A 19740-nucleotide genomic window follows, 5' to 3' on the forward strand; every position below is an offset into this window, starting at 1 on the left:
CAGGTTGACAACAACAGCTCCGTGACTCAGTGGGGGCAGGCCTCAGGCGTCCCAACTCGCAGTCACCAGTCCGACCACTCACACCCCTTCCAGGGCAACCTGCGGCCAAACCTCTTAGGGCTCCACCTCCACACCTGGCAGGGCAGGAGCTGCAGAGGACGGAAGGAGATCCCCACAGTCCCACCTTCAGACCTCCAGGGGATTTAAAGGCGAGGCCAGAGAGCAGCAGCCAAAACCAAAGCAAAAAGAATCCTATTAAAGATGCTAGAGCTATGGGGCCAGGACAATATTGTACATCTTTGGTGTCTTAAAACCTAATCTCAAAACAAAACAAAACTTCTCTCTCCTCCCTACATACACACACACAGAGTGGTCAAGAGAGAAACACTTTGGTACCAAAAACAAAAAAGAAAAACATGTGCATGTTTTGTTGTTATGATGGTACTAAAGAAGGGAAAAGGGGAGACTGACTTGGCATTCAGGTCGGGGGAAACTGAGGACAGGAAAGAACTGAAGAGAGGAGAGGGGATTATTTTGGATATGAGATGGTTCTTGGAGCTTTTACAGTAGGAAAGCGGGGTTCCTTGAAGCTCCATTGTGTTTACTGATTCATCCTCTTGAAACCCTCTCCACCAAGTTCTGATCCAGTTTTGGGGGCCCCGCTGAGAAGTGTCAGGGCTGACCCAGCAGAGGGCAGCTGAAGGTCTGGAATTTGCAAGGGCAGGTAATTTGGGTGCCCCGTGACTGAGCTGAGTTCCTTGTTGCCATCTCAAGAGGAGGCGGAGGCCCAGACGGCTGGTTTGGTGGCTTGTCCAACGCCATTCTTGAGGTCCTGAATCATTAGGTTTCCTACTGAAGCCCATTCCTGCAGTGCTGACTCAACCACCCAGGTGTTAGGGCCCCCAGGGCTTAGGCCCAAGGGTTGGTGTAGAGACCAGTCCAGGAAATGGAGAGAGAGAGAAACACAGTGCATTCCAGATTGCCTTCTAGAGGAACTTGGAGAAGGAACCTGTGCTTCTTTCCTGGGAGGGGAAGTGTCATAAGAGCTCATGACTTAAAAAAAAAAAAAAAAAAGAGCTCATGACTTGCAGAGTTTTATCCCAGAGCAGGAGGCAGAGCTATGAAAACAAGACTTCTGGTGTCCCCAAGTGGAATCTCACACTGCAGAGAGGCTAGGAAATTCCCATGATCTCTCTGAGACGTCTGCCCAAATGGGTTCTGTGGGGTTTCCTCTGGTCTCTCCCCAACCTCACTCACCCCAGTTTTCCACCATACGCACTTTAGGATCCTCTCATACACCCTCTGCACCCAGCCGAACTACAAACTAATCCTGGCACATTTTCCTCCCCAGTTTCACTCCAGATTCATCAATGGACAGCCTCCCTACCACCAGCCCAATTCAAGTTACTTATAAAGGGCACTTTTCCTTCCCAGGCATGGAGAGAGGAAGGAGGGGACCAATGAGCAAGACAGAGCCACTACCCAAGAGGAAGTCACAGCCTGGTAGGGAGGTGGCTATGCAAGCACATATTACACGGAAGAAATAAATAAGAGAGAAATTGCAGGTGTAAGAGCTGTGCGGTGGCAGCTACAGGCAAGTCAGCCTGACTGCGGTAGGAAGGCATCTATCAGGGAGATGGACCCGGGGTCGCGCCAGTGGTTCTAAACCATTTTGTAGCGCGAGCTTATCAGAATCACCAGGGGAGTTTTTCCCCAAATATATGTGGCGGCCACAGCTGCTGGCGAGCTAGTGGTAAAGAATCTGCCTGCCAATGCAGGAGACAGACTCAGGTTCGATCCCTGGGTCGGAAAGATCCCCGGGAGGAGGGCACGGCGACCCACTCCAGTATTCTTGCCTGGAGAATCCCATGGACAGAGTAGCCGGGCGGGCTGCAGTCCGTAGAGTCGCAAAGAGTCGGACACGCCTGAAGCGACTAAGCAAGCACGCACGTTGTCCCTGGAGCTCTGACTCGACTAGGAGAGCGGGGTGGGTGGAAAGGCACGTGCACATATTTTGGAAAAAAAAAAAAAAACTCCAAACGATTTTTGTCCCTTGGTCTCCCAGAACCAGCGTTCTACACTCCCCGGAGAGTTCGGGTCACCTGGAATGCTCTAAGAGCACGCCTAAGAGACTGACCCCGGGATAGGCCGCTGACACGTTACTATGGATACCCGGCGGGGCGGGGGAGCGCACTCGGCACGCCCTCAAGACGTCACCTCAGAGCCCAACCCCGGAGGCGGGCGGAAAACACTGCCGCTTCCGGCTCGGCCCCGCCCAGAACTGGATGGGAGGGGGCGGGCCACAGGCGGCTCTCTCCAATCATCGTTGAGGCGCGAACAAGGTTTCCTCCAATCACAGCTTGCAATGAAATTGATGTTTCTTTCCGCCAATCAGCGCCGCGGCGCGCGAGGGTTGTCGGGATGCGGGCCGGAGCCAACATGGAGCCCTCAATGGGATCAGGGTGAAGCTGTCGTTGCCGGCTGGTCCGGTTCTCCCCACATCATGCTGGTGCACTTGTTTCGAGTCGGGATTCGGGGTGGCCCCGTCCCAGGCAAGCCGTTGCTACCCCTCCGCTTCCAGACATTCTCGGCTATCAGGTAAAAAGGGACGAGACCTAACTGGGAGCGTGGGATACTGACCCACCTGAAGGGCGTGGGGCCCGCCGGGAGATGGAGTCCCGGGCTCTCGCAAGGTCTGCTGGGAGCTGTAGGCCGGCCTGGCCCGGGGGTCGACTGTCGTTCCCGGGGAATCGGCCTCAGTTATTTATAGAGACGGCCAGGTGCCGACGGGAGGCTCGGCGCGTCTGTCCGCGCGAAGGCTGGACGCAGGGGGGCGCTCTGGGTCGGGGACCACGCTAGGTCTGCTCTCCCCACCAGGGGGCGCCGTGCTGCACAGGTGTCAGTTAGTTCAGTTCAATCGCTCAGGCGTGTCTGACTCTTTGCGACCCCATGGACTGCTGCATGCCAGGCCTCCCTGTCCATCACCAACTCCCGGAGCCTACTCAAACTCATGTCCATCGAGTCTGTGATGCCTTCCAACCATCTCATCCTCTGTCGTCCTTTTCTCCTCCCGCCTTCAACCCTTCCCAGTATCAGGGTTTTTTCAAATGAGTCAGTTCTTTGCATCAGGTGGCCAAAGTGTTGGAATTTCAGCTTCAGCATCAGTCCTTCCAGTGAATATTCAGGACTGATTTCCTTTAGGATGGGCTGGTTGAATCTCCTTGCAATCCAAGGGACTCTCAAGAGTCTTCTCCAACACCACAGTTCAAAAGCATCAATTCTTCAGCGCTCAACTTTTTTTATAGTCCAACTCTCACATCCATACATGACTACTGGAAAAACCAACGCCTTGACTTGAGGTACCTTTGTTGGCAAAGTAATGTCTCTGCTTTTTAATATGTTGTCTAGGTTGGTTATAACTTTCCTTCCAAGGAGTAAGCGTCTTTTCATTTCATGGCTGCAGTCACCTTCTGCAGTGATTTTGGAGCCCCCCAAAATAAAGTCTGTCACTGTTTCCGCTGTTTCCCCATCTATTTGCCATGATGTGATGGGACTGAATGCCATGATCTTGTTTTCTGAATGTTGAGTTTTAAGCCAAGTTTTTCACTCTCACTTTCATCAGGCCCCCCGTTTCTGGCCTCAGTCCTCATTCTTGGAATTGGTCTGGTGATGCGGACAAAAATTAAGTGTCCAGAGACATTCAGCATGACTGTTGTTCCAGAGATTCAGTGTGAACTGAACAAAAATGGTTCCTAAATCTGTATACTTTCAGCAGAGATAAAGCATATGTACGTGTTGGTGTTCATTCACTCTGCACACGTTGGTCCCAAGAGAGAAAAACACAAATGGGGAATGAAAAGGACGCAGAGACTGCGACTCCATTGTAAACACTTTACAAGGCACAACTGATTCCTTTCTGATCCTGGAGTGAAAACCCGAGAGCCAGGCAGGCAGCAAATCACAGGGGCCGGTGGATGTGGACTTGTGTCCTTCAGGAAGCGCATTTGACTGATGGAGGGCAAGAGGGACGGAGCTGCAGCTTAGAAGTACTGGTGCTGGGAAGTAATCACCAGTTTTTGGCAGTGACCAAACACTGCATGCAGGCTTGGCTCAGAAGGTAAAGCATGTCTACAATGCGGGAGACCTAGGTTCGATTCCTGGGTCGGGAAGATCCACTGGAGGAGGAAATGGCAACCCACTCCAGTACTCTTGCCTAGAAAACCCCATGCATGGAGGAGCTTGGTGCAGGCTACTGTCCATGGGGTCGCAAAGAGTCGGGCATGACTGAGCGACTTCACTTTCACTTTAAACACTGCTTAGACCTTAGTTTGGAGAAGATGAGAAAAGCTGGAAAGTGGCCATGATAAATTATTAAAAGGCTTGAATACAATCCTTAGGAAAAGAGTAAGTGTGTCGATGTTATTTAAACAAGAGCACAATCCCAGGAAAGACATCAAATAGTGTGCTAGAATTTGTGTGTTCATAGTGCAGTGTTTTTCAGACCTGCAAGTCACAGCACAATAGATCAGAAAGTGAATTTAGTGAGTCTGGACCCTTTAGAAGGGATATAGGACTTCCCTGGTGGTACAGTGGATGGGAATCCACCTGTCAATGCAGGAGACACGGGTTCGATCCCTGGTCCGGGAGGATTCCATGTGCCTCAGAGCAGCTGTGCCTGTGGGCCACAACTGCTGAGTCCGCACTCTAGGACCTGGCCAGCATGCCACAACTTCTAAGCGCACATGCTGCAGCTACTGAAGCCCACACACCTAGAGCCTGTGCTTCGCAGGAAGAGAAGCCCCCGCAATGAGGAGCCCGTGCAGGGCACCACAGAGTAGCCCCTGCTCACCACAACTCAGGAGAGGCCGAGTGCACCAACGGAGACCCAGCACAGCCGCATATGAATTAAATTGTAAAGAAAGTGAATATAGTAGTATACTTGTTTAAAAAACAAATTAGGGAGGGACTTGCCTAGCGATCCAGTGGTTAGGACTTGGGCCTTTCACTGCCAGGGCTCAGGTTTGATCCCTAGTGGAGAAATGAAGATCCTGCAAACCTTGAGGCCAAAAAATAAATAAATAAGTAAGGAAAGTATTGTTTTGTGAAGCATTTAAATTTTCTGCAACATACATATGTTCACTGTGTTAGGTCATAAAGTAAAATATTTCGTACTATTGTCTACAGTAAGTCTAAACCTTTACAAACATTCAGCAGTGAATCAGGTTACTTGTTGTTCAGTCACTAAATCATGTCCAACTCTTTGTGACCCCATGGCCTGCAGCATGCCAGGCTTTCCAGTTCTTCACCATCTCCTAGGGTTTGCTCAAACTCATGTCCATTGAGTCAATCATGCCGTCCAACCATCTCATCCTCTGTTGTCCCCTTCTCCTCCGGCCTTCAGTCTTTCCCAGCATCAGGGTCTTTTCCAGTGAGTCGGCTCTTGGCATCAGGTAGCCAGCGTATTGGAGCTGCAGCTTCAGCATCAGTCCTTGCAGTGAAATTCAGGGTTGGATTTGTCAGATTGTTCTGCATCTCTAATGAGGGCGTAACGCACTCAACACACATAACCATGTGCTGGGCTCTGGTTTGTACCAGAGCTCTGCCCAGTGCTCTGGGGATACAGTGGCGAGTAAGATCTCACTTCCTGCCATCAAGGAATGTGTGAAGTGGGGCATTTACAGAGAGCAGGACAGTGAGCTTCTCAGTCTATATATTTTTTCCATTTATATTTTGGATAGATATGAAATATGCGGTGGAAAACAGGCAGGTGGACGAGGTAGGGGGAGATGTCACATGGAGGTGGCAAGAAGCTCAGGCAGGCCTCATTGAAACAGGGAAGGATGAGACTGAGTGTGTAGTTAGGAGGGTCTGGACATAGGAAAACCCATTGTCATCAAGGAAAACCCTCTCATCCATTTGTTTTTCAAAAGCCTCTCCCCATCAGTAATCTCGTTTGCATCTTTGATCATCCTCCCATCTACTCTTGGCCAGGTAACGGATACTTCTAACAGGCCTCCCTATAGCTGCTCCTGTCATTCTCCAGCTCACTCTTCTCTGCAGGGATCTTTAAAATGCAATTATGATTATGGTCTTCCTTGCTCTCTCAAGTCCACATGTTTTAAAGGGACGGTAACGGGTCCCCCACTCCCACCACCCACCCTCAGCAAGCTTTGTCGTTAGCTTTTTTTGTGTCCCCCCCGCCCTATACATTGTTGTTGTTCGGTCACTAAGTCCTGTCCAACTCTTTGCCATCCCTTGGACTGCAGCACGCCAGCCTCCCCTGTCCTTCACCATCTCCTGGAGTTTGCTTAAGTTCACGTCCATTGAGTCCGTGATGCTATCTAACCATCTCATCCTCTGCCGCCCTCTTCTCCTCCTGCCTTCAATCTTTCCCAGCATCAGGGTCTATCCATACACCCACACTGAAGCTTAACCACCACGAGGGCGGTTACCTGGCCTATCCTGTTGGCCTCTTGTTCCCTGGACCTCGGAGCAGAGCACGGTGCACAGTAGGCTGGTCACCCTGCATTGCCATGTGAATGCAAAACTGCAGGATACGGGGGATCTTGGCCTATGTGAGATGACTAGATGCAAATTACGTGGATTTTATTTTTCTTCCTCCAGCTGACAGAGAGGGAGCCCGTCACCCTTTTCTTCCATGCCTTATCTGTCACTTTAGCACTCGAGGCCCGGGAGGGGACAGAGTGATGGGGTGTAATAAGCTTCTGACCAGTGGGCAGAGTCTTGGGGTCACTCCTGGTCTCACCACATGTAACTGTGAGCTCATCACACCCAATCCAGAGCCTGGATTCTGGAGTCAGACAGCAGGGCTCCCACCTTGTCCCAGTTCTGCTGCTCATCTGTAAGGGGAGCGCTGTCCAGGTCTGATGACCCGCCATTCTTTTGAAAGAGCAGAGGGTGGAGATGGTCACTGAAGAGAGCCAGCCGTCCCAGAGACAAGCCGGGAGCAAACACCTTTAAGTTTCGATGACTCCATTTGGTGTGTTCGTCTCAGAAATAGAGGTTGCTTAAGAGCCTCCCTGAGACAGGTAGGGGGAGCTGTCACAAGAGAAGCCTCTGTCCCCTGGAGGGCTGAGCCAAGGCCGAGAGCCGGGCACCGTGCTGCTAGGCTGAGGGCCAGCCAGGCCTGTGAGCCGTCAACGGCATTCTCTCCCTGCAGGTCCTCCGATGGCCGCCCCAGCGCCTGCCTCCTCGGGGCCGTGGCCCGGCTGCGCTCCCAGCTCCGGGCCCGCCTCCCTCGAGCACCTCCAGCTCCCATCCGGAGCCCCTCTGCCTGGCGCTGGGTTGGGGGAGTCCTCCTGGGCCCCCTGGTTCTGAGTAAGTGCCCCCGCCTCGGCCTTGTGGCACTGTGTGAGGCAGAAGAGGGCCCCCCGGCCCGCTCCAGACCCTGTGTCCTGGAGCCCCGCTTTAACTGGACGCTCTTCTGGCAGTTTCTGCGCCCCCACCTGCTGGTCCTGGGGGCAGCCGTCGTGGTGAGGTCTTCTCCCGCCCCCCGCCCCAACACCAGGGAAGGGAAGGATACAGCCCCCGTTTGCAGAAGCCCCCAGCTGCGCAGGGACAGCTTTCCTGCCCGGCCGAGTCTCTGAGGAGACCCCAGGCCACTGGCTTGGGGACACGGCCGAGGGTCCTTGGAGGACCTGCGTGGGGCTGGGGGACAGGGCCCAAGCGTCCCCAGGGGCTGGCGGCTGGGTTTTCCTCTCTGAGAGCCACAGGAACCCGCACAGTAGGGGCAGCAGTGAGAGAGGAAGGATCGGGGATGGGTAGAGGTGGTCCCCCTCTGAACAGCCGCCCCCACCCCCAAGCTGGCGCTGGGCGCAGCCCTGGTGAATGTGCAGATCCCCCTGCTCCTGGGGCAGCTGGTGGAGATTGTGGCTAAGTACACGAGGGACCACGCGGGCAGCTTCCTGACGGAGTCCCGGAGCCTCAGCACCCACCTGCTCCTCCTCTACGGCCTGCAGGTACCGCAGGAGGGAGGGCTGGGGGGCCCCCGCCCCTCCGAGGAGCCCCGGGCACCTCGGAGAGCCACGCCTCTCTCGCAGGGCCTGCTGACCTTCGGGTACCTGGTGCTACTGTCCCGCATCGGCGAGCGCATGGCGGTGGACCTGCGAAGGGCGCTTTTCTGCAACCTGCTCCGGTAGGGGGCAGGGCCCTGGGGCCTGGGGGCGTGTCTTGGGGCGGGGCCTCACCCTGAGGGCGTGTCTCCCTTCTCTCCAACTGCGGGCCCCAGCCAAGACATCGCGTTCTTTGACGCTAAGAGGACAGGGCAGCTGGTGAGCCGACTGACGACCGACGTGCAGGAGTTTAAATCCTCCTTCAAACTCGTCGTCTCCCAGGTCAGTGCCAAAGGTGCTTCCCGACTGTCACACGCACATTTGCACACACTCTTGGGCCCCCTCGCCCCCAGCTCACACCAAAGCCAGAGGCCTGACCTCTGGTGAGGGTGTAGGCGAGAGGTGCCAGCGGGCAGGGTGTGTCCAAGGTCAGGACAGGCTGTTTCTCTCCTTCGGTGAAATCCGACCTCCCCCGGAAAACCCTTCCCGAGAACTCAGACAGGAGCCTTTGCCGGCCCTACTTGCCAAGAGCATCATCGCAGCCTGGCCCCGGAGTGCCTGGCCCACTGACAGGAGAGCGAGCGACAGCTCTGCTGAATTCCTGATGTCCTCTCTTCATCCCCCGCTCCCCACGTTGTCACTGACCCCCCAGCAGGCCCTGGGCGGTATCACCAGGCTGTCCTTTTTTGGGTTCAGTTTCTGGAGCAGAAGAGGACAGTGGCCTTGTCAGGAGGAGAAGGAGGCCTTGGTCTGTAGTTTCTCACCCCTGCTGGTCAGGAAAGGGTTACAGTCTGTGACTGGTGGCCTCCTGGGGATCAGACCTGTGGCCTCCGCCTGTGAGTGAGTGGTGAGCTGGCTCTAGCCAACTGACACTTGGTGAGTCCCCACGTCCTGGTGCTGACACCTCACAGGCTTCCTGTCCACTGCCCAGGGGCTGCGGAGCTGCACGCAGGTGGCCGGCTGCCTGGTGTCCCTGTCCATGCTCTCCACGCGCCTCACTCTGCTGCTGATGGTGGCCACGCCTGCCCTGATGGGAGTTGGCACCCTGATGGGCTCAGCTCTCAGAAAACTGTCTCGCCAGTGTCAGGAGCAGGTATTGGAATTCCCGCCCACCCCTCTTGTGCTCCTCTCTTTCTCTGCACCCTGCGCTCCTTGGTCACCCTCCCCATCTGCATCCTGGCTTCCTAACTCCTGAGTCCCTTGCAGGTCGCCAGGGCAACAGGTGTGGCAGATGAGGCCCTGGGCAACGTTCGGACCGTGCGCGCCTTCGCCATGGAGCAGCGGGAGGAGGAGTGAGTCCTGAGCAGGGGCAGAGCGCAGAGCTGGGGGGTGCTCCCCAAAGGCCCCTCCATCCGTCCCGCGCCCCACCCTGCCAACTTCCTGAGGGCCGGGCTTGGCCTCTGTCCCCAGACGCTACGGAGCGGAGCTGGAGGGGTCCCGCTGTAAGGCAGAGGAGCTGGGCAGAGGCATCGCCTTGTTCCAGGGGCTCTCCAACATTGCCTTCAACTGTGAGTGAGCAGGGACCCCCGGGGGGAGTACGGGCATGGCTCGGGGTGAGCTCGGAAGAGCCAGGGCGGCCCTCCACCTGCTTGGTGGCTGACGTCTCCCGAGTGCCAGGCAGCTGGTCTGCTAACTAGGGGAGGAGGCTGCCAACTCAGGCAGGCAGTGGGCACACAGGCCCAGTACCACATCTGAGCCACGGGCAGAGCTGCTGGGAGGAAGCAGTGAGGTGCCCCCATCGCCCTTGTTGCCAAAGGAAGAAAGGCAGAGACCATTCAGGTGACTTACTGAAACGCCAGTCAGTGGGGAGCGGGGCAGGGACTGGCACAGGGGCCAGACTCTGTCCCCCGGCCCCCTCCCTGACCACCTGTCCTGCTCCCTTGCAGGCATGGTCTTGGGCACCCTGTTTATTGGGGGCTCCCTCGTGGCCGGGCAGCAGCTGACGGGGGGAGACCTCATGTCCTTCCTGGTGGCTTCCCAGACTGTGCAGAGGTGAGTGTGGGCCATTCTCTTCCTGAGGGGCCCAGCCGGGGCAGGGAGCAGGGTGCGCCAGTCTGCTGTGTGTACGGTGACCAGCTCCCCCAGCAAAGTGCAGGGCTGGGGAGGGGGCCCCTTGCCTTCCAGCAGCGCCCACTCAGGGCTCCCCACAACCTCATTCACTGACTGTACCCTCAGAAACACAGCCTTCAGCTTCAACTTCCCAACAATTCAAAAGCTTCCTTGATAAGCCTTTTTTGTTTAATTTTGATAAAATACACGTAACAGAATTTACCGTCTTACTGTATTTAAGTACAGTTTATTAGCATCACATAACACTCAGGTTGTGTGGCCGTCACCAGCATCCGTCTTCAGAACGTCTTCACTTTGCGAAACTGAAATACTGTACCTTGATGACCCCTTCCCCAGCCCCTGGCAGCCCCGTCGTGCTTTCTGTCTGTGAATCTGCCCACCTCAGGTCCTCATCTAGGTGGGCTCACATGGTGTCTGTCCCCTGGTGAGGGCGTCTTTCTCTGAGCGCGACTTCTCCCAGGTTCATCCACGTCGGGGCAGGTGTCAGAACTGCCTTCCCTTTTAAGGCTGAGTAAGACTCCATGTGGGCTCCCCTGGTGGCAGATGGTAAAGAGTCTGCCTGCAGTGTGGGAGACCCAGGTTTGATCCCTGGGTGGGGAAGATCCCCGGGAGAAGGGAGTGGCAACCCACTGCAGTATTCATGCCTGGAGAATCCCACGGACGGAGGAGCCTGGCGGGCTACAGTCCATGGGGTTGCAAAGAGTTGGACACGACTGAGCGACTTCACTTTAAGATTCCATGTATGGTAGCCCATCTTTGATGCGGTCTCTAAGAGCTGGCCTCCCACCCTCTGCCTGACCTTCCCCTGCACCTCCCACCCAGCTGGCTCCCTGGGTCGGCAGCTCCGCTGGCCCCGTGTGCCCACTGGCTCTGCCACGAGAGGACTCAGGGCGGGCGGCCTCCTCCCCTCCCCTGCCCCTTGCGAGCTGAGCTCCTGGCAGCTCCCTCTGCTGATTGCGTTTCTCCTTGCTTTGTCCTCCCCCCATCCACCACATACACCAAAACACGTGAAAAGTAAATAGATGTTAGATAAATAGAGTAAGTGTGAAATAAGTAACTGAAGCGTGAAGACTCACCCCTGCGAGTGTGGCGGGCATCTCTTCCAGAGTCCTTTACCATTGGCCTTGTTACCGTCCGGGGCCAAGTGGCGCTCACCCCAAGGCAGGGCAGGTAGAAAGAGCCCCCCCTTTCCCAGCCCCAGGCCAGTGTCCCACAAAGACCAAGGTCCCCCCGTTTCTGCTCAGGGCTGCCTAGTCAGGCCCCTTCACACCCTCTCTGGTGCTGGACACCTCTCCTCCCCCGTGGCCTTGGGACACAGAGATCTGAGGGTTCCAGAGACAGATCTCGGGCCGCCCCCGGCTGCCCCTCCCCCGGTGCTGACCTGCATGGACACCCCTGGCTCCCTGCACGGGGTCGGCCCTCCTCCCTCAGACTCGCCTTCTGCTGGGCCCCCTCCCCGCTGTGGCCTGGGCACAGGCCCGCTCCTTCCCTCCCCGCTGCACGGCCTGGTGAGCTAGCAGAGTGCCGTTACAGACTCAGGAAAGCCTCTCACAGGCTGCCAGGTGGGGCCCCTCGCATACACACAGGCCCTAGGCCCAACCATTTGGGGGCCCCTTGCCATGGACAGGGGGCTTGCCTGGGGGCTCAGATGGTAAAACGTCTGCCCGCAATGTGGGAGACCCGGGTTTGATCCCTGGGTTGGGAAGATTCCCCTGGAGAAGGAAATGGCAACCCACTCCAGTATTCTTGCCTGGAAAATCCCATGGACGGAGGAGCCTGGTGGGCTACAGTCCATGGGGTTGCAAAGAGTCAGACACGACTGAGCATCTTCACTTCACCATGGACACAGAAGCCTGGTGGGCTGTAGTCCGTGGGGTCACAGGGTCAGATACGACTGAGTGACTAACACCCACACCCCACATGGAGCGCCTTCACCACCCACCTTGGAGGAACTGGGTGTCAGTAAAGAAGCTGGTGTTTCCTCCTGGGGTCCGGCAGGGGGAGGCAGGGAGGCAGGCCTGCCCCGACTTCAAGCAGCCTCAACCTTTGGACCCCACCCGAGGGGTTCTCAGTGGTGGCCCTGGGGTCCTGGAAGGGACGGGGAGGTAAGCAGACAGACCAGGGTAACGGCCAGGCGTCCGGGTCTGGGTCCCCCTGGGAATGGGCCCATCCACCACCTTGTCCCGCAGGGCCTCCAGGGAGGGCGAGGCCTGCCTCCCGCACCATCCCTGCGAGCAGGGTCACATGCAACTGGTTTTTGGCTGCCACGCAGCACCCCCGCCAGGCCCTAGCAGCTTCCAGGCCTCTGGTGGGCCGTGCTATCCCGACACTGGTGGAGCACGCCCCATCCTGGCTCCTCTCCATGCCTCTCGCCCCCTCCGGCAAGCGCTCTGAGCCCCGTCCCCCCCGCCTCGCCCCCACCTGGGTGCCGGGACAAGTGAGACCCTGGGGAGTCAGTCTTGCTTTTAGAAAACCCACACACACCGTCGCAGACGCAGAGTCACGGGCGGCCAGGCCAGCCGGGCGCTGTGACTAAGGAGCAGTGACTCACCCCCCTCCAGCCCCGTGTGACAGAGGCAGCCGCCCACCGTCTGGGCGCAGCTGCGATGAGATAACATCTTCAGGGAATTTTCTCTTGGGGTCCCCCCCGCCCCCCACGGTCCAGTGTCTTCTGTCTCCTTCCCGTGGAAGGAGTAACATCCTTTTTTTCCAGTTCATTAGACCTTGTTTCCCCGGGCGTGGACAGCCCTAGATCCGACCACCTGGGTGGGCCTCACCCTGCGCCCTGCAGGCTGCGGGCAGCATGGAGCCCAAGCCCCCTGCCCAGCCTTCAGCCATTTCCTCCCTGGAGCCCAGCCCTCAGGGAGTCCCCGGCTGTCAGCGCCCTCCGGGCCAGGAGAGAAGGCGGCTCTGAAGGGAAGAGTGACTTGTCCCAGGGTTGCCAGGTCCCAGGGCCCCGGGGGCCCCAGGTTTCAGGAGAAGCCTCTCCATTTGGCCTCAGGCCACCCAGTACCTGCCCCCTCTGCCTCCGGGCCACCTTCTCTCAGCCTGTCCCTGCTCCCCTCTTTCAGCCCACGTCTTCTCCTTGCAGGTCCATGGCCAACCTCTCCATCCTGTTCGGTCAGGTGAGCTGCAGTCAGGTCTGGGGGTGCGGGCGCCAAATCTGGGCTGGAGTCACGCACGTGACTTGCGTGCTGCGGAAACCGGGCGTCGGGCGAAGGGGACACTGTGAGCCCTTCCCCCCCGGGGCGTCCAGGAGATGCTGCCCCTTCCCTCGGACCCAGGCCTCCCTCACCCCAGACTCAAACCCCTCCCCAGGTGGTGCGGGGGCTCAGCGCGGGCGCCCGGGTCTTCGAGTACATGACCCTGAGCCCCGGCATCCCGCTCAGCGGGGGCTGCAGCCTGCCCCGGGAGCACCTGCGCGGCTCTATCACCTTTCACAATGTCTCCTTCAGGTCGGTGTCAGCCGCCTCCTCTCTGGGCTGAGGGCGGGGGAGGGGGCCCGTCCGGGGACCCGTGGGGTGGTGTCTCCCTCTGAATCAGCCCCCCTCCGGGGCTCAGGGAGACTTGAGAGTCCAGGAGGGACCAGGGTGACAAGGGTCCAAGAAGCTGGTGCGACCTGAGGGTCTCTCACCTCCTGCCAGCTACCCCTGCCGCCCCGGCTTCCCCGTGCTCAGAGACTTCAGCCTCACGCTGCCCCCAGGCAAGATCGTGGCCCTGGTGGGCCAGTCCGGGGGAGGTAAGAGGGGCCCGCCACCCCCCAACCTGTGACTCTGCCCCATGGGAACCACTCAGCGTGGCGGGAGGGGCCCTGCTCTCCTGGAACACGCTTCGGAAACCCACGCCCCCCTCCCCTCCCTGGCCCCCAGGAAAGACCACCGTGGCCTCCCTGCTCGAGCGCTTCTACGACCCCACAGCGGGTGTGGTGACGCTGGACGGGCAGGACCTGCGCACCCTCGACCCCTCCTGGCTCCGGGGCCAGGTCATTGGCTTCATCAGCCAGGTGAAGCTTGCTTCTCGGTCCTGCGGCCCTCAAGGGTGTGGGGGCAGGCGGGCAGTCTTCACTGGTCCCTGTGTTCGTTCACCGGGGTCCCAGCCGCTGCAGCTCTGCCTTTAGACTCTGTTCCTCAATTTAAGAGATCCCATGGGGCGGCCCTTTCAGGATCCCTGACAGCCCGTGGCACCCAGAAGGTCAAACTGTAATAATAAAACTCTCCCTGCCTGGCTCCCCATAGCAGGGTCCCCTGCCCAACCAGCTGGTCTTGCTCTCCTAGCTGCCTTCCCTCACTTCTTCCCAAGGGGCCCCGTTTCCTGCAGCAAGCTCGGCCTCTCCCCACTCTGATGGGTCTGTCTCTGACCTGTAACTCTGAACCTCCCCACCTGCCCTCCACGGGGTCCTGTTGTGGCCAGGACTCTCCTGATGGCACCCCTCAGGGGTTTGGGGCAGAGTCAGGATGTTTCCTCTGGTTCCCCCCACCTCCCACCCCCAGGAGCCCGTCCTGTTTGGAACCACAATCATGGAGAACATTCGTTTCGGGAAGGTGGATGCCTCTGACGAAGAGGTTTATGCAGCCGCCCGGGAAGCCAACGCTCACGAGTTCATCACCAGCTTCCCGGAGGGCTACAACACTATCGTGGGTGAGTGCAGGGACGGTGTCCCACACGGGTCTGGGGGCCCACGTGGGCTGGGGGGCAGAGGGGCGGGAACACTCATGGTGTCAGGGGAGACCAGACCGGGACCGTGGCTGAGGGGGACAGAGGCAGCTCTCCGGGGAGTGAGGAGACCATGCCCGGGTGGTTCAGGCAGAAGCCGGCTGCAGGGACAGGAGCATGATGGGGATACATCTGATCCGTGACGTAGGGACTCTTCAGAGTTCACCACATCAGCTGCTGAGACCTGACCAGAAGCACAGGGTATTAATCTCTTTCTCTCTCTGGCTTTTATCCTTTAATGAAAGGTGTTTCCAGTCTTGTTATCCATGGGGATGGGTTTGGTTGAGCAAGTCTCTGTTCTGACTTACCCAGAAGAGGGCTCTGGTGGTTCTAGAACACTGGAACGTTGTAGCATCACACTAGAATCTTCATATTGACGCTTGCAGCTTTGTGTGTTCCTCTCAGAGGTCCTTTCTTCAACCTATGGGCTCATGTTCCTTATCCAGAGTCTCTTGGCTCTGCTGCAGAATGCTGCAGCATTTCTCATGGTGCTGGACATGTCTGACTCTTTGTGACCCCACGGACTGTAGCCCGCCAGGCTCCTCTGTCCATGGGATTCTCCAGGCAAGAATACCAGAGTGGGTTGCCATTTCCTCCTCCAGGGGATCTTCCCCACCCAGGGATTAAACCCAGGTCTCCTGCATCTCCTGAATTGGCAGGCAGATTCTTTACCACTGCGCCACCTGGGAAGTCCTCTCGGTGCAGGCATGTCCAAAGTTCTTAACTCTTTTTTTGGCCACGCTTTGCTTCACACAGGATTGTAGTTCCCTGACAAGGGATCCAGCCAGTGTGCTCTGCAGTGGAAACACAGAGTCTTAATCTCTGGGCCACTGGAGAAGTCCCTCTTAACTCTTCTTGACACTTAGGCCTCAGTCATGGTTTTCCTGGTGGCTCAGATGGTAAAGAATCCGCCTGCAATGCAGGAGGCCCAGGTTTGACCCCTGGGTTGGGAAGATCCCCTGGAGAAGGGAACAGCTACCTGCTCCAGTATTCTTGCCTGGAGAGTCCCATGGACAGAGGAGCCTGGTGGGCTACAGTTCACGGGGTCGCAGAGTCAGACAGGACTGAGCGACTGACGCAGTTAGGCCTCGGTCTGCTGAGCTTAGCCCGCCACGTTGTTCAGCCATCCTTCGAGGTCCGTGGCTGCTGAGACTCCCGTGGACCCTGCCCTGCCTGGAGGAGCCTGCCCACACCTCTCTCGGCGCTTTCCCTGTCCCTCCGGCACCCCGCTCTGTGACTGTCGTCACCTGGAGGCTCTTCTTGGCTCTCAGCCTGCCACCTCTGCTGTTCTCTGTGGGCATTTTGGACCCCGCATGCGGTCTTTCCAGAAAGTCTGGCGGTAGGGTGGACTCCCACCATTTGACCACCCCCACCCCAGGAGCCACGTCTGTGTCCAGCAGAGACCCAGGCGGCCAGAAGGCGGCTAGAGCTTCAGGGCCGGGGCGGATGGGCCCGGGCCCGTTGCGGCTCCGAGCCATGCCCTGGTGCAGGAGGAGCCCGGCCTCCTCGGGCATCACTGTGCCCCGCCGCGTGCACGGGGTGGGGGATCGGGCTGCTGCCAGGCGTCACGCCTGCCCTCTCCCCTCCCGCCCCCCAGGTGAGCGGGGTGCAACCCTGTCTGGCGGCCAGAAGCAGCGCCTGGCCATCGCCCGAGCACTCATCAAGCAGCCCGCCGTGCTGATCCTGGACGAGGCGACCAGCGCGCTGGACTCGGAGTCTGAGAGGGTGGTGCAAGAGGCCCTGGACCGCGCCAGCGCCGGGCGCACCGTGCTCGTCATCGCCCACCGGCTCAGCACCGTGCGTGGCGCCCACCAGATCGTCGTCATGGCCCACGGCCGGGTCTGCGAGGTCGGCCAGGGCCCCGGGGCGTGGGCCAGGGGGCTGGGATGGACACGGGGAGATGGGTGGCTCAGCTGAGCTGTGGGAGGGTCTGGTCTGGCCCCAGGGGCTGGGGGTTATGGTCTGGAAATAGCACCCGTGTGGATTCAGGAGTTCTTGCCCTTCAGTAAGCCCTGGCCACTCTGGGCCCCCATTTCTTCCCGTGGGGGTGGGGGAGCAGTGAGCAGAGCTTCAGTGAGATCCCCAGGGTCATGGGGGAGAGTTCTCAGGAGCGCACGGTGCTGGGGGAGGGCCCTGGGGCTGAGGGGCTGAAGAGGGGACCCAGGGGACCCTGATGGGGCCCAGCGGGAGTTGCACCCAGAGGCTGGGTCTGCAGCGGGGCTCAATGGCTGTATGGGGCCCGGCTCACAGACCCCCAGCCGCCTGCACCGGGCGAGGGGCGCTGGGCTCTGTAAGGAGGACAGGGGGACCCAGAGGCTCTTGCACAATCTCGCTCGGCTAACAAGTACAGATGCGCCAGCCGCAACCTGTGACCGACAGTGCTCTGTCCTCAGGAGTGGCTCTGGCTTAGGTGAAGGCCGGCCCAAGGAGCTGGTCCTCTGAGGGCTGTGAGCTCTGGGGCGGGCGGAGGGTGACCCTCTGCTCCCCCTTCCTCTCTGCAGGTGGGGACGCATGAGGAGCTCCTGAAGAAGGGCGGGCTCTACTCAGAGCTCATCCGGAGACAGGCCCTGGACACCCCGCCTCCGGAGCCGCCCCGAGTCCTTGGGCACCGGCACTCCAAGTCCTGAGAGGTCTGGTCACCGTTAGGCGTCCGTGGCCTAGACCAGGGCTCAGCTCAGGGGGCAGCCCCGCAGACCCAGCCCCCAGGAGTAGAGCCAGCGTGCTGGGTGGGGCGGCTCCCCCTGCTCAGAATAAAACCCCGGGCCAGGCGCTGGGCTGGGAGGAGGCTGGGATCAGCCATCCTCCTGCCGCTAGGCTGCCCGCCTCCTGCTGGAGCTGAGAGTCCTTGGGCTGGCCGCACAGGGGAGGGGGCGGGCTCCCAGGCCCCACGCGGGCCCCCTCCCTTAGCCCAGCCCTTCTGACCCGTCTCCTCACCCTGCCACGCCTCCCCTCTACCTGACACCTTCACGGTGTCCCGGCCGCAGCTGCAAGGGCTCTTCACAAGTCAGCGTTGAGGGAGGGCAGTGGGGACTCACCCCAGTGTTCCTCCCACACCCGAGCCATGACTTCGAGTTCCTCCAGGGACTCGTAACCCGTCTCTCAGACCCTGGGAGAAGCAGGCCACCCTCTGAGCCAACCCTTCAAACCCACAGCGCCGTCCTGGGCACAGCTTCCCTTCTCCTTGCCCCATAACACAGTCCTTTAGATGTCACCCCCCACTACCGCCGTCTGAACGGGACAGGTGCCCCACCTAGAGGGCTGGGGTCCACAGTCTCGGCAGGGGTCCACAGTCTCCCCAGGTGACAGACGCGAGGTGCATGGGGCCGGGGCAGTGGGGAGATGGGCTGGCTCCTGGCAGCCTCATGTGGAACAGGCCACAGCCACCGCCAACCCCCTGCCCCCGGTGTGCGTGCGGCAGCCTCCGTGGATGTGGTCCAGGAGCAGATGCTACTGTCGGCCACGGCCAGCCTGCTTGGATGCCCTGCTTCCTTGCTGATGAGAGGTCGACTCCCTGGGCAGGCCTGGCCTGGCTCCAGCTTGCTCTCCCTGGGGAGGGCAGCCAAGGGCAGGTCTCAGCTTCCCAGCCAGGTCCACACTGGCCGGTCGGGCCCCTCTCAGCCCCATCCAGCTCCTGTTCCACCAGCAGCCTCCAGACGTCTCCCGACACCAGATCTCGGGTGTTTCCTTACCTCTGCAGGGCAGTCTCTCCAAACTCTGTCCCCGCCCCCCCCCCAACCTCCCCTGCTTTGGGGAAGTAGTGAGGCCATGGAAGGCCCTACGCTGGAAGAACCCGAAGTCAGCCGCCCACTTGTAGTCTTAACCCCAACCTCGGCTCCTGCAGCCATTCCGTGTGGGTCATAAACCCAGCTGTACTTCATTTTGAGAGCCTGTTTTTAAGAGTTTAATTAGAATGATCTGTGGTAACGTACTTGCGACTGCAGCCTCAGAAGCTGGTTACATCTGTGCAGTAAACGATGTTATTCACTCCTTCAAGATGTGCGTTCATTAAGCGCCTGCTGTGGGCCGCTGAGCCCACGAGGGGGGACGGGGAGGCCCTTGCCCGCTACGGTCTCGGTGGGAGGACGACCCGGAGGCCAGGGGATCGCGGCACAGCGTGGCCATGTTCAGTTGGCACACTTCCCCTCGCTGCCAAGAGCCCACACCTCGTGGGGCCTCGCCGCAGAGGCTCTTTGGAAGGACACGGAGTAGAAATGAACACAGTCGATAAAACTAGCAGAGGTCAACCCGCAGCACGTCTCAAGCCAGCAGCGCCTCCTGCAGCCGCACGCGGGCGGACCAGCAGCTAACCAAACACTGGGTCTGGCGGCCTGGCCGGCCCTCCCCAGCTAGGCCCCCTCAGCAGCTGCCTCCTTCCTGTCCCCCGTACTTCGGGTCAGCAAGACACCGGAGCCCCATGAGGCCAGTGGGCCTGCAGCTCTGCTCTCTGTTTTCCAGCCGCTGGGAGCTCTCCTCCGCCCAACCCTCACTGGAACATCTGAGGCTTCATTCAAGGGCCCCGACTCTGCCCTGAGACAGCCAGTGTTACCACCCCGTGCTGGGCCCTGTGGCCCAAGACTCCCCAGCTGGCCCAGGGGCCACGTAGGTCCTCCTTTAGAAAAGCGCCCTCCCCCTCCCCCTGCCCACCCAGGGAAGACAGACATGACCCTGTTACTGATGGGAGCGCCCACCGTGGGGAATTGCACGGTGTCAATCAGGTTCCCCATGCAGTTACCTCTTCTTGACCCCGCGGCTATATTTCTGGGAGTTTCCATCTGTGCAGCATTACTGAGAGCGCCATTGTTTGCCACAAAAGACTGGAAACCCCCAAAGTCCATCAGCAGGGATGGGGCTGTATGAATGCGAATGATGGCGCATCCGCATAAAT

The 19740-nt window shown here is 59.0% G+C and overlaps 1 protein-coding gene across 1 annotated transcript; it reads left to right on the forward strand.

Moving 5' to 3' along the window:
- The first annotated feature begins 2403 nt into the window (after positions 1-2403).
- ABCB8 (ATP binding cassette subfamily B member 8) lies at positions 2404-18171 on the forward strand. The gene is made up of 16 exons (XM_043872746.1): positions 2404-2598; positions 7181-7493; positions 7824-7979; positions 8061-8155; positions 8249-8354; positions 9004-9165; positions 9279-9364; positions 9483-9580; positions 9959-10064; positions 13234-13267; positions 13461-13597; positions 13787-13881; positions 14012-14145; positions 14633-14780; positions 16453-16703; positions 17357-18171. Exons 1-16 carry the CDS (start codon positions 2504-2506, stop codon positions 17480-17482), a joined length of 2142 nt encoding a protein of 713 aa, XP_043728681.1. The 5' UTR covers positions 2404-2503; the 3' UTR covers positions 17483-18171.
- Positions 18172-19740: the final 1569 nt, after the last annotated feature.

The sequence above is a fragment of the Cervus elaphus genome, chromosome 18 (assembly GCF_910594005.1).
Source record: "Cervus elaphus chromosome 18, mCerEla1.1, whole genome shotgun sequence".
Lineage (NCBI taxonomy): Eukaryota > Metazoa > Chordata > Mammalia > Artiodactyla > Cervidae > Cervus > Cervus elaphus.